Source organism: Nelumbo lutea, chromosome 1 (assembly GCF_056320005.1).
Source record: "Nelumbo lutea isolate HS-2025 chromosome 1, American lotus-T2T, whole genome shotgun sequence".
Taxonomy (NCBI): domain Eukaryota; kingdom Viridiplantae; phylum Streptophyta; class Magnoliopsida; order Proteales; family Nelumbonaceae; genus Nelumbo; species Nelumbo lutea.
The window spans coordinates 135,930,330-135,945,103 of NC_142684.1; the positions used below are offsets into that span (position 1 = coordinate 135,930,330).

The following is a 14,774-nucleotide window of genomic DNA, read 5'->3' on the forward strand; positions in this document are numbered from 1 at the left end:
GCTAATATGAATTATATAATTCTAGATTTATAAAAAGGTTTATCAAGCCAGTAGGATACTAATAATTAAAATTTCATTAAGCAATACAAGCAGTAAGTGCTGTAGGAAAGCCAACACAATGACTGACTCCCACCATTAGCACACAAGCACAAGCACGAACGACACCAACCAGCTTATTCACCACAGACCAGTGAGCAGTGAACTGTGAACACCACAACTTCTTAATTAATTATTACATCTTTTCTTTTATCTTCACTCCCCTTAAAATACTGTTCTGTGCTTAGTGACCACCACAGGTGCAATCCACACAAGTGCAGCTGCTTCCGCACTTGCACTTGCCATCATTCTCGGCCGCTGGAACCTCACTCACAGTGTTCTCGTAGAAGCTGCAAATTAACAAGAGAAACCCATCATCATAAATCAACAAATCTTTCTAGTTTTGGTCTGAGCAGTTTGAACCCATTCGATGATTCATCTCCCACTCTCAACGAATTATAGGCAGGGAGATCGAGTTCATTCGGGAGATGCAGAACAAAGGTGGTTCTGAGATTAATTACCTTTTCTCAGTCTCGATGATCTCGATGGTGTAACCATTTCCCTTCTTCCTGGAATCACCAAGTGCAGACAATTTGGCTCGTCAGAGAGAGGAGGGGAGGTAATTAAGTTCTATAGAAAAACAATAACCAGATTTCAGACGGGTTGTGTGAGTATAGAAGACTTACACGCACTGACTCTTGTCAGCGCAGTCGCAGTTGCCGCAGGTCGACATGGTGAGTGATTGCACGTAAGATGAAAACAGAAAACAGAGATTAATGAACTGTGAGAAAAGGGATCGCTCGTACTCGCTATGCCTCCAGACCGTGTCCAGCTCTGGTATTTATAGACAGCACGGCCATGGTGATATGAGAGACCTGTGAGGAGCACACGACTCAAGGAAGCATCCCAAGGAATCTCAATAATGGTGGGGTGGCCTCCTTTGGTCCTGATCCGCTCATGTCATCTTCACTTCATATCTCTCCCTCACACAAATGCTAGACTAGCACGCATGTCCGCACTGTAATCTCCACTAATGTTTTCTTTTCCTGGGTTTTATCCCCCCCCAAAAAAAATAATTCTTCAAATGATACTCATTGATTTAGTAAAAGACAATGGTGATTTGATTTGGTTAAGACTACTAGTCATCAACAGTCGAGATGCTTAGACTCAGCCTTCTATATTTATTGATTTTCCAAAGAATAGCATCATTCATTTATCCTTTTACCATTAAAATAAGATTCAATCTTGCACTGAAATAATTTACTAGCTCAATCGGATTATTGGTTTTTGATAAAAAAAAAATCTTCAAAATTGATCATGACTTGGCCCCTTCAGTCATGATTAAAAAAGAAGAAAATAAAAAGGGTCGAGAAAGATGTTGTCAATGCAACAGTGGAAAAATCTTTCGTTCTCTCTCGTCCATCATTATATGGGCTTCACCAATCACTGAATCACACACCCAACTGAAAGCTGTAACACAAAATTATTTAATTTGTTCATACAAAAGATCTTAATTTTTATACATATTAAAACTAAGAAATTGAGTCATTTCAATGGGAATATGGTTCGCTCATGATCTAAAATATGGCCCGCAAATATGTTCGTGCATGGGTGACCACCCAAGTGTTTGGTTGTTCCTTCACTGTTCTACGAATGATCGAGCCCAAGTTACTGAGAAACTCAACAGAGAAAATCGAATGAATGGCCTTAGTACATTGAAGTCCAAATATGCCAAACCATTTAAATTTTAAGGTTTGTTTCTCTTTTTCTTTTTCCCTAAATTTTTATAGCAATGGAACAGTGGGAGCAAACAGAACCTCTATAGTTTTTGTTTTTTTGCAATAGAAGTTGCTTCTCATTGTAGCCTACTTTCTTTTCAAATCCATGTCAAACAATCCGTAGCCTTACGTTGTTGTGATCTTTCTCTCACTTTTTATCCTCACATGCAAGGTGGTCGGTCCTCCCCCCACTTCCCTATTCTGTCAATTTCGAGGATAGAGCCTATACAGGGCACCAAAAAAGAAAAAAAGAAAAAGAAAAAGAAAAAACTGGAGCTCATAACAAACAACTGAAATTTGTTGTTGGGCGGCGATCAAGACCCAGCGACGCTTGACCCAAGGTCCCAAGCCACACTCTATTGCCTTCGCCCATCCTTTTGGGTACTGTTTGGGACAATTGCTTTCTCCCATCCATAGATGATAGATCTACTTCCACATAAGTACAAATACAATGTAGGCGTTTGAACTTTTCCATATTGGACTGTTTCCTTTTCAGCTGTATTTCTAATTTCTCTGTGGCGCCTAATAACGCTTATGTGTTGGAAAATTGAAATTAAGATAAACAAACAACTGGCACCCACCCCAAGTGTATATTGGGCCTAAAAATTCTGACTCTGGTCTGAACTGTCATTCTTCCAAAATGTTAATAAATTTAACAGAAAAATATGAAGACTCAATACAACTTTCTGAATTCCACTGTAGAGCTATAAACATTCAAAATGTCAAAAACCCCCACTTTATACACCAATGGCCCTCATGAATTGACATCAATTCTGAACTGGAACTCACCCCAACTGTACCTTGGGCCTAAAAATTCTGACCCTTGGCTGATCCGTCATTCTCCCAAAATTTAAGTAATTGACGACATTGAGATAAAATACAATTGGTTGAAGAGAACTGCTAACTTATTTGCTGATGGATTTCCTAAGCAAAGGGTGAATAGGAATTCTTTGTTTTGGGCTCAATTCTAATTTTGTTTTCTTTTGTTATTTGCTTGTGGGGAGTTCAGACAATTTACCTCCCCTTATTGTACTTAAAGCTTCTTAAAATTTAAAAATTTAATGAAGTTGTTATTGATAAAAAAATTGGAGTAAAATTGATGTGACCCCAGTTTAGTATGAGAGAAGTAAAGGAAGATGGTGGTGCAAAATTTGCATTAGTTTTTAAGATGCAAATTTTATACTGCCAACAGCAACAACTGTAAGTTTTGCACAAGGTAAGAGTGCAAATTGTTTCAAACAATTGCAAATCAGAAACGAGTGCAAAATTTATATCCAGTTCAGACTTGCACCCCAGACTGGTACAAAACAGACCGGAGGCAAATTAGATGGTAATCTATTTCAAATTAATATGAATGAATATTAAATGATATATTATAATTTATAATTTATACATGGCAACTAGAAACTTACAAATCAAATTAACTTTACATGCAATATATTTATTTTTTACAAATATTAACATTTAACTTTTGTACTACATCATAATTAAATTTTAAAAGCAAATAACTTAAAAAAATTATATCCAGATTTATATTTATTGAACCATACCAGTCCTTATATTTGATCCTTGTAGCTGTAGGAACCTTATCGAGCTTGCATACTGAGCTTCTTAAATCACCAGTAACAATACAAAGCATTCAAGAAACCCTGCATAGATAGCATCTCACTCTTTTCTGTTTCTTTTCACTTGTAAAGTAGGTGTGTTCTGTACTGATAAAAACCCTGATCTTATCCCTCGTAAAAGAAGGGAAAAAATTACATTTTTCTGTGGAGAGAAGGCTGAATTTCGGATTAAGGAAAGGCTACCAATTCGGTATTTTATTATCAAATTTTAACATATTTCTTTCAATATTCCCTTTGATTGATCCTGCCCTCCAATTCCAGCCAGTCTACATGATTGGTCCAATATCATTCTGTAAGTGGAAGACCTCTCCCATGGCACAATCCCAAAATCATCATTATACTCCTCCATTCCTTCAACTAGGAACTGCCAGGGAAATGCACCTGCGCCTGCTCCATTCTTCCTTGCTGACTCGTAAATGATGTCGTAAATAGTTTTGTAAAATTTATCTCGATGAGATGGCTCAAAGTCCTTGTTCTTATTTGACAACCCAAATTCAGTAACCATGACAGGCTTCTTCAACACTTTGTCACCATCTTCTATGTGAGAAATTACCCATTTTGAGACAAATTTCAGTTTGTCTTCCAGTTCTTTCTCCTTAAACCTACAGAATAAACCAATTAGATACCATCTGTGTTTTGATTTAGATTGGTAATACAACAACAAAGAAAACATAAAGAGGTTTTCCCTTCAGACAAGAGTAAATTCTACAAATTGAACCATTTAGGTTTCAAAGCACCTTCCCATATTATATGTGATTTTGTAGACAAGAAATTCAGAACAATTAAGTTATTGTCTTTCAATGCTTACCAGTTATCAGGATAAACATGTATAGAGGCAAAATCAATGGTTGAAATCTCTGAATTTTGGATAAAATCAGATCCTAGGAGAGTTGCCCATGCTTCTGGGTTCACACTCAGTTTCTCTGGGTTCCTGCTAGGACCATAGAACCCCTCAAGTCCCACAGTCAGCAAATGGTTCTTATCAATTGATTTCACAAAACGACTCATCTCTTCAATCCAATCCTGCAATTCTTCACCAGAGAATGTAATCAAACTCAGGACTTCAAAAAATAAAAGAAAAAAATTCAGTAATCTAAATTGCTAATCTTCTTCCATTTACCATTCAATCATCTCTCTCTCTCTCTCACTCACACACACCCACCCACCCCCCCCTCACGTGCACACATGCACACAGAGGACTTACTTGAAGGGTGTCACCAGAAGGATCAGACATACAGCGGGGTTCATTTATCAACTCCCATGCAAAGATAGTAGGATCGTCCCTGTATTCAATTCCAGTGAGACTGTTCCTCCTTGTCAATATAGTCTGCAAAAGGTAAGTCAAATTGAACCGATAAAAGCTCTAATATCAGTGTATTACTTTGCATTTCAACAATGATGTGAGTTCAAAAATTGAGTATTAAACTAGCTAACATCCAATGAGAAAGAGCACAGTTTTACTATGTATTTCTAGCTATGCTACATAGCCTACATTACTTCAACAGAAGACAAGGTCATTTTAAGTTTGAGTTTTGTCCTATACATATCTGCAAAGTTTCCTCAGTAACTTATCTGAGATAGATGATCTATAACGATAATTCCTCTCATTAGTAGCTTTCCTCACATCCTTTGCTTTAACTGCCAATGGATATCTTGATACTTCAGATATTCAAGGTGGGTGTAGCAGGTCTGATTTTATTGTCCATAATCAACAATTCAAAGTGCCAAAATAAAATAATGATGTCCTTGATTTTGGGTATGCAGTTGGTGTTTCTCTGAAGCCACTCTGTATGTGCAGGGGTAAGGCTGCATACATCTGTCCCTCCCCAGACCTCACATCGATGGGAGCCTCGTTTACTGGGCTAACCTAGTTGGTGTTTCTCTGAAGCCCGAATGGCCAAACTAACATTTTATTTTTATCAATATTCCAAGACCATAAACTTCTCTCAGAAGAGAATCCCGGTGAAAATTCCATATTGGTTATGAGTTATCTACAAATGACTCCACTATCATAATGTTAATTGGCAAATAACAAGAAGTAAAACCCACCTTGACATAATTCTTGAAATAACTTCGAATGGATGGATCAAAGAAGAACGAATCATTGGAAGAGCTCAAGGCAACACCCTCTTCCCACGCCCATTTGACATACTGAGTCTTCCCACCATATGCTTGCAAATTATTGACCAAGCTAAGAATCAACCTGATCCCATGCTGTCTGGCCTCTGCAATGACACCATCCAATGCCTGCCAGTCTAACTGGTTATTAAATGAATAAAGAACACAGGGTTCTTATAATATGGCACACTACATGACATCGCTACAGTAATTGTAGAATATGAATTAATTAGAAAGAGAACTAGAACTTGCATTTTTTATTGAAGCATGGTGCAAACTAGAAAACTCAGGAAAACAGAGCAGTAGGTTAAATCACCGGAACAGAGGAAGTAATATAAAATAGTAGCCAGCTTATCTTTTACATACTAAGTCTTTGTCTCTTCAAAATGAGAACCGGCCCTTTTATCTCTAAAATTTGGTAGTAAAGCGTTATTTGATCAATAATTTGGTTAATCAGACATTCTTTTCTTTTCCTTTAAGCTTGCATTTGAACAAACAAATTAGAATAGAACGAAGAAAACAGACTCCACCCCAAAAAAATTCTCTTATTTTCAATGTGGTGTCAAGTTTTGATTTTTCTCTTCATTTTAACAGTTCATCGCTGATCATTCTTCTTCTCGATACCCAATGGGTAATAGACAATTAAGTAAATAAAAGCAATAACACACAGATTATCACTTAAACTCTTCCAATGAAAACCAAAACCAAACTTTCAGATACCCAAAAGAGAAAAGAAATCGAAAATGATAACTGAGTCGCAAAAGTTTTTGCATCCCTATGACGAGACACACACAAATGAAAAATATAAGAACGGAAGAGAAGGGATTTCTGCAATACCTTGAAGACGCGCTCATTAAATCGTCCAGGGGAGGTCTGGAGCGCATTGTACGCTCCATCGTTAAAAGCCCAAGTTCGACAAACAGTCAGACCCATTTTTGCTCCAGCTTGAAGCATTGCCTTGACTCTAGGCCTGCTGAAGGCCTCCACAGCCTGATCCATCAACCAGTAAGAGTTCCAACCGTTCACATAGAACGCCCTCCCGTCCACCATGAATCGAGTCCCATTCCTCTCCACAAAAGCCATCTTGGGTTCTTCAAAATGATACAGAGTCAAGTCCCCCAAAGATATGTAAATGAAAACAACACAGGATGCAAAACCAAGAAGAGGGTACAACAAGCCATTTCCGGCCACCATCCTCTCTATATTCTCGAACCCAAAATTCAAACAGATGGCGTTATCCCTCCTGAGTTCTACACCAAGTAATTCAGAACAAGTAAAATCATTCCCCAGAAAGAACAAGAAAAATCAAAATTTTAGATTCCTAGATACCTTATTCCCTCAAAACTAGGGAACCCAAACAAAAGGAAACAGTTCGCTTTAGCATGCAATCTTCTAAGACTGCAAGTCTGCCACTGCAAGATCAGGTGTTCGCTCTGTTCCTAAGTGAAGAGGGGGTTCACTGTTCAGCACTCCAAGTGCGGTACTTAGAAAATTTCAGAACTTGGAACCCGGGAGATGCCAAAGTCCAAAATCCACAATGAAAAAGAGTCAGACACTTATGACAAAGTGACCCAGATGCCTATGATAACTGAGATACAAGTGTACTCCAAGTTATCATCCATCAAAACAAGGAAGGAGAGAGAGAGTGATTGGGGAGGGAGGGAGAGAGAGAAGTCGAGGTATAAATGAGGGATCAGAATGGATCTCGTAGCCCCTTGTCCAGTTTCGGGGGTTTTATATGAAAATGCTAGTGTTAGAAGGATTAAGAGGGAAGAAAGTGCCAAAAGAAGTAAGAGAGGACATCCAACTGACCACTCTCAGGAACATGGATGGACGGGAGGGTGGTGTGCGGTGTAATGTTGGTATCAAGTTTGGCTTTCTGGGCCATCTGTCCGTTCAAAAACCCTCCTGATCCATAAACAAAGTACAAAACTACAAATTACAAACTCATTTCCCCATTTATTTGATTCTTTCCTAAAATACAAAGAGAAGAAAAAGAAGCCCACAAACAATTGGAACATCAACTTCTCGTCTCAGTTGGCTCTAAAATCAGTCATTTATACAATTATACCCTTCATAATTATTAGAGGGAGAAAGCTCAGAACCGAGAAACCCAACCAACCCAAGCTCTGGTCCTGCCCATTTGATGTGAGTGTGAAGACTGAGGACGACAGTAAGCTGTAGTTTTCCTCTAAGAAGTAACTCTCAAGTTTCTCAATGTATAAAAATGCTGTCTGCTTCTTTTCTTTTTTTTCATTTTCAGATTGATACTTTAGAAGGATAAATAGAGCTATGGATATATTTGATTAATGAGGTGACATCATTTCTCTGCCATAAAAGGAAGAAAGAGTTCCTACATGTGAGGTTTGTCGCTTTACAAACGTCTGATTAGAATCTCATGGTCAAAAAGTGTTAAAAGAAAATCAAAACCCATGAGAGAGGTCCATTAGAGAAAAAGAAAAATCTCGATCAAGGGCCAAACAAAGATGGTGTTAACGCGTTGGGTATCTGTGCTAATGTGGTGTTTAAAATTAATTTAGTTTTGAAATTAAACAAACTTCACTCTAATTAGAAATAGGAGGTAACAACTCAAAAGTTCTACTTTAATGGCTGGCATGAAAAAGAAAAACCAGGCAATTTGTGTTTGTATGTTTGCATTAGATGGCATCAATGAAGGCAATTCTTGTCCGTTTACCCCAAAAACACTACTAACATGGAGGGATCGTGAGCATACCAAACACCCTCTTAATCAATATGCCATGTGAAGGGATCTGTGACCCGGAACCCAATGGATTGGTTGCATGTTCGGTTCAATCTCACAGTCTGCATCTAAACTCAATCTGTGAGTTCTTCTTATTGGTTTTTATTTTTATTAATGTGAAAAATTTTATTTATTTATTTTTACATATTAAAACATGGTTCTATTTATTTACCTGGCAAGCTTTTTAGGAATGAAAACTTATCCTTGAATTAAGGATTGGAATTGTTTTTGAGCTATAAGTTAACTGAAAGATTGTTAGTCTTTTGGGTGTTGGTTTGACAGAAAGCACTTAAGAATTTTTACAGAAAAGAGTTGTTCCTTAAATTATGCTTCTCTCTTATTTGTCGGTATGGTGTTTGATTTGTCGGTATGTTTATGATAATTTTATTTATAAAAAAGTGACTTATCATGGAAATTATTTAGTCTTTAATAAGTAAATCAAATTTTCTAGTGAAATTCAGTTTTTTTTGGTAGATAGAAAAAAAAAAAAAAACTCTAGTGAAGTTCAGTTTTTTTTCGTCTTTTTATGCCAGAAAGTCAAATCAGTTGATATCCGTAAAAATGTCAGTTATCTATAGTGAACCAAACGCAGTGCAAATGACCAGACTGGCTAATGGTTGATTATATAAATGCAAATGATTCATCTCTAACATTATTAATATCAAGATAAAACGTTATATATAGAGAGAGATGGACCATTTGACCCATGACCCATTAATTTTTCTATAATAAAATAATTAATTTTGTTTGAAGAAGTCGGTAGACCGGACGGAGAAATCAATCTCCTTCAATCACTAATAATTAATATCCCCTATCACATTCACTGGCCCCCTCTATTTCATTTCAAATTTCGGAGGATCTTCATTCTTCAATAAATAATGATGTTTAGCTTTAAATAATGATGATCTGATGGAATAATAGCAATGGAGGGGGGGCAATTATAGAGTTTATCTAATGGATTATCTACTTCAGAATGGGCCCATCACATGAAGGAGGAGCTATTTGTGACGTCCGATTTGGATCTATTTAACGGCATATTTTTCTCTAATGAGGGAGAGCATGATATAACCAATGGCAGTGATGAATTGGATATAGTGTGAGTGTGAGAAAGGCTGAACGGGATGTCTGTTAATTAGGCTGTGGAAATTATTATTTTACACACTAGTAATAAAATGCATGGGACCTGCATCATTTATAGAGAAATTAATTAATTACTAGTGTGGAATAAATTTTTTTTTTGCCTTTTTTTTGGGAAAAATGATGTCAGCTTAGAGCCAATATAGGTTTGTATATCTATGAAAGCCATTTTTCTAGAATATGGCATTTTGGGTATTTATTGTGACGATATATGTCTTAAAATATGAATAAATACTAATGATTCATTTGGTTCACAAGAATAGAGGTCTGAAATTGGAATGGACTATTCTAATTCTAACTGTTTTGGTTGGACGGAATCATAATCTCAATCCCATTTTTGTTGGGATGCCATTCCTCCGTTTAAGGGAATGGCCATTCCCTGTTCCTTTCTTAAGAATGAAATACCATTCCTGCTGATTCTTATTCCTATTCTCATTCTCATTCCTATTTGAATCAAACAGACTATGGGAGTAGATCATTCTGATTCCGATTTTGAAAGATTTTGATTCTAATTATAATTCTGATTCTGACTGAACAGATAAAGTATTGTTTTATATTTTGTGCAGAGTTAACCACTAAAAAAAAAGAATAAATTACAAATAGGTACCTTATACCTTAAGGGAGTGATACTTAAAAACCTAAAGTTTCAAGTGGGACATTTTAGTACCCTGAATTTTCATAAATATACACTTAAGTCCAACTATATTAAAACTAACATTTGAATGAGGGAAAATTGCAAAAATACCCATATTTGAACTTTTATTTTACTCTTTTTTCCATATGGAACCACCTCTATACTAAGAATAAAAGCATTTGAATGAAACAACAGAAAAACAAAAAGAAATGTAAGTTGGTTGTAAAAAACTGGACTCAAGTGTATATTTCTGAAAGTTTAGATTACTAAAATATTGCATTTGAAAATTCCTAATCAGCCCTTTAAATGTCACTCCTCCCAAAGTACAAGATATGTATCTTTAATTCACGAAAAAACAGTTTTTTGGATAAGGGAATCTCGACTTCTATGTATGTTTTATATTGTTATTTAGTGTCGGCTAACAAATAACTTTGACCTTTGAAAAAATCATTCGTAATGCCACGTTACCATGAGAGTGGGGTAAAAGAATAATTGTCCTTATTTTCTTTTGATCAAAAAGTTAGATGTGGGCATGAATTGGTTACTGTGTCAAGCTCAAAAACATTCTCAACAGCCTATACTATACTGTTGGCTCCAACAACTAAAATTTTCCTATCAGCTAGATGCCACGTAGGCAAAATGGTGAAAACATTGAACATCAAAATGATGCTTTCTCCAAAAAGAAAAATGATTCCCACTGAGTCAGAGACATTTAGTGATGTTTGAAACGGCATGAACATGTTGAACCAAACAATAAAGAAGAGAGGGAAAGAACGAAACGTCCATATAATGCTGACATGACAAATGCCTTGGAGAAATAACTCTGGTGCCAAACACTACCCTGATGTGAGGCTAAGAAAAAAGAAAAAAAAAAAAAAAGCAGCAGACAATCAATTGTGGCATTGGTTGATTTAAGTTAGGGGGTCATTTCGCCAACTTCACAATACCAATTGCCAGCTCTGCTAAAATGATGAACAATTAATCCATATGTGCAGTGTCTGATCTGATTTTCATTTCATTAAATAAAAAAAAATGTTCCATCGGGTCCAGTACTAATATTTGATTCCCTTAATATCTTTTCATTTGAATTGCTTTGGCCCTTGTAATTATCTAGAATCATTCATGCATGGTTCATATAGACCAATATATATATATATATGTGTGTGTGTGTGAAAAGATATGAATAACACATTTGATCAATCTTTTCCTTCCACATTCTATATTTTCTACAAATATCTTGTCTTGATATGTCAATGCTCAATGGGTTGAGTTTGGTACATTCTCGATTCGAATCCAAACCAATTAAATAAATAAAGAATATCAAACGCTGATCCACCTCATCTCATATATAATATATCTACACAACTAAATTTATATTTGTAAATATTACAATACTTTTAAAAATAGAAAAAGAAAAACAAATATTTTAACGCAACAAACAATGTCAATAAGTATGATTAAACAATCAATATCCGAAACTGACCTAAAACTCAATCAAGGCTAACCCAACCCTAAACCACTGACATCCCTAAACGTGTAATAGTAATAAATGGGGCTAATAAAATTGATTGTTATAAGCAATGAGTTATGAATTAGTTAATTAATTACCATTTTTTTTGAAATTAAGAAAATTTTAGCTTGGTAAAATGACAGATCACCATTTTGCCACCTCTCGATCGATAAAACACTAACAACCAACTGGTACGATCAGTGAGACACGAGATCCAATCCCGTTGTCACTAAGGTATTATTTTGACCCGGGGGGTGCCATAGGTGTTGCACTATGCAATAGCCCCTACGTGGGTTATGGGCGCATCGCCAACATACAAAATAAAAAATATAATAAAACACCAACAAGCGATCTACTTTTTTTTTTTTTTCATTATTATTATTTAAAGAAGTCCACAGGCAATTCATTGATTCATTTCACTAGCTCGGAGATCGGTCAGTTACACGAGTAACATTAAAAAATTTTAGGTTGCGTTTGGCTGTACTGCAAATTTTATTTGTACTGATAATGTTATTGTAGTGCATATGATTTGAGTGAGAATATTGATTTATTCTTGTTTCAATTTTCACTTTATTTTGTTTGATTGAAGTGAAAATGAAGTAAAACAAGTCCTGTAGCAAAATAAAATAAACCTCAAAATAAAAATTAAACCAAAATTTGCATTTATTTCATTTTCAGTCCAATGCATTTATACTAGTGCAAATAAAATCACATTGCAACCAAAATTAACATGTCTTGGCACATATCTCACTAATAAGCAAGAAGAAAGGTGAATACAAGATTCAAGTTTTCGATATGATATGCCCCACATCATATTTGTATCTTTTAGATTCCAATACACCTATTTAAACGCACTTTTATGAATTTTTATAATAATAAAAATACATAAAATAAGGCCAAGCTGAAATTTTGAAAAAAAAAAAGAAATAAAAAACACAAGGCTCAAAGTATCAATACACTTATACACCCCTAGGATGTATCCATATAATCATTGAATTTGTGCAATCAATAGGCACAATTTTTAGCCACCATTGTAGATCAAAATCATCCATTAACAAAAGATTAACTATGAAAGCACTTTTATAAAAGCATTTTTATCAAAGAATTTTTATAAAAGCACTTTTACGAAAGCACTTTTGTAAAAGAACTTTTATACAAACACTTTTACAAAAGAATTTTTATAAAAGTATTTTTACAAAAACACTTATATGAAAGTACTTTTATAAAAGCACTTCAACAGAAGTACTTTTATAAAAATAATTTTACAGAATACTTTCATAAAAGCACTTTTTTTCAAAGGTAAAACTTGCATCAGGTTGAATCAAATCTAATCCAATTAACACCTCTACCAATGTTCATAAAACAATTCACATTAAGTCAATTAGGACCCATGGCCTTATTCTCTTTCATCGAGTTTAGAGCCTCCATAATTTCACTAGCTAGCTTGATGCCTTGAACCTCCTTCCCTACATCCTCATTTTCTTCCGCGGTGATGATTGGGTTAATTACTTCCAGGTACTCGTCAATTTCTTCGGTGGTACCATGCCTATCTCTCTTTAAACGCCTATTTTATTCTTTGACTTTCTTATCGTTGATTTAATGTGAAAAAATTTTGTGTCCATATCTAGCCAAGCTATTCTCGATCTCCTCTTTTCCTAAAATTTTATTTAGTCTTTAACACTTTTTTGAATGGCTTTTTCCTCATTTATGTCATTTATCGTCATATTTCCAATCTATTTTCTCATGGAGACCACCCCTAACCCCTTCTCCAGGTAAACTTTTAAAGTTTAAACCCCCTCGCCTCCATTTCAATCAAATTACAACTGTTTAAAATATTTCTGAATGAGTTTGTTTCAGTAATATTGAAAGATCCTCCATTCTTGTCTTCTTTTGTTTTATAAGGTTAAAATCACCAATTAAAAGTTTAAAACCCATGGGTCAGGGGTTTGATCATAAATTTCTTTGATCCATTTTCATATATACCGTGGATTGTTCAATCCTTAATTGCTAATATTGGGGGTATATACAAAAGTTATAAAGGTTGTATTTGGAAATGATGCAAATAGAGTGTAAATCCCAATTCAGGGTAAATTCGCACTCTAGTTCACTTTGCCTGTGTTTGGCAATATTACATTTATGCATTAACAAATGACAAAAATTATTTTTAATGCATAATTACATTGATAATAAGATGTAAAAGTACATCAATAAAATAGAAGTAAATTTGCATTCAAGTGGGTTTTTGATAATAAAAGGCACATGTTTTATTGGAATTCGTGTTTACATCCATTACAGCTAAAAGTCTGTTTGGTAAGAAGGTAAATTTGTGAGTGCAAAACTAACCCAACTTTGCAATTTATATTAGGGGTGCAACTTGGGCGGGCCCAACCCGAGCCCGAACCTGCTTAGCCCAAAATTTTATACGGGCTGGGCTTGGATTTTTTATCTTCTTGCTTGGCACAAGCCCAAGAAATTGGGCTTTTCGGGCTGGGCCCAGGCCTAGCCCTTAGGTAGCCCGAACCTGATTTGAGCCCAGCCAACTTAACACATGTGTATATATGTTAATTTTGCATACATACATACATACATACAAAAAAATATATATATATATATATATATATATATATATATATATATATATACACACACACACACACATTTGTATACATATTTACCTATTTACATACATATTTGCATAAATACATATATATGTATAATTTTAGAGTGGGTTTATTGACCAATCCGAATTTCTCAAATTACAATGTGGGCTAGGCTCAGGTTGGGAAAATCGGGCTTGACCTCGGGCTTGATCCGACTCGGGCCTTAAGTCCAAATTCTAAGATCAGGCCCGGGTAGATCATAAACCTGGCCCAACCCAGCCTACCCAACTTGCACCCGCAATTTATATGGACTGTTTTACACTTTACATATTTGCATTGCTTCCAAATGCAGCCAAAAAAAAAAAAAAGGTTATTGGACTTATCATGCAATTGCACTTGGATCAATATATCATTTACTACTACAAATATGAACAGTACAAATACATAGTTTTGCACCCTACGTAGATTTGTAATTGTACTCTTCAAATCCCATGTCTTTGTTCCACCACAACGAGAGACCTCCAGAATAACCCACTGGGTCTAAAAAAAGAAACCAGGCTAACCCTTGTTTCACA

General features: G+C 35.4%; 1 protein-coding gene across 2 annotated transcripts; it reads right to left on the minus strand.

The window, feature by feature from the left end:
- Positions 1-3,165: 3,165 nt before the first annotated feature.
- On the minus strand, positions 3,166-7,424 carry LOC148877777 (mannan endo-1,4-beta-mannosidase 2-like). Of its 2 annotated transcripts, none has more exons than XM_088943867.1 (6): positions 6,887-7,424; positions 6,395-6,648; positions 5,489-5,686; positions 4,644-4,766; positions 4,248-4,462; positions 3,166-4,041 (listed from the first exon to the last, which is right to left on the minus strand). In XM_088943867.1, exons 2-6 carry the CDS (start codon positions 6,638-6,640, stop codon positions 3,648-3,650), a joined length of 1,176 nt encoding a protein of 391 aa, XP_088799993.1. In that variant the 5' UTR covers positions 6,641-6,648; positions 6,887-7,424; the 3' UTR covers positions 3,166-3,647. The 2 variants fall into 2 exon arrangements, with proteins under 2 accessions (XP_088799993.1, XP_088799985.1); XM_088943859.1 differs by having other exon boundaries at positions 6,395-6,807.
- Between the last annotated feature and the right edge of the window lie 7,350 nt (positions 7,425-14,774).

Bases quoted from the DNA above. Each gene is read 5' to 3' on its own strand.
- LOC148877777 (XM_088943859.1), bottom strand. From the start codon at position 6,751: ATGGTGGCCGGAAATGGCTTGTTGTACCCTCTTCTTGGTTTTGCATCC. The intron at 4,463-4,643 runs GTAAGTCCTCTG...GAAGAATTGCAG, and splicing joins CTTCTGGTGACACCCTTCAA to GATTGGATTGAAGAGATGAG. The intron at 4,042-4,247 runs GTAAGCATTGAA...TTTATTCTGTAG, and splicing joins CATGTTTATCCTGATAACTG to GTTTAAGGAGAAAGAACTGG.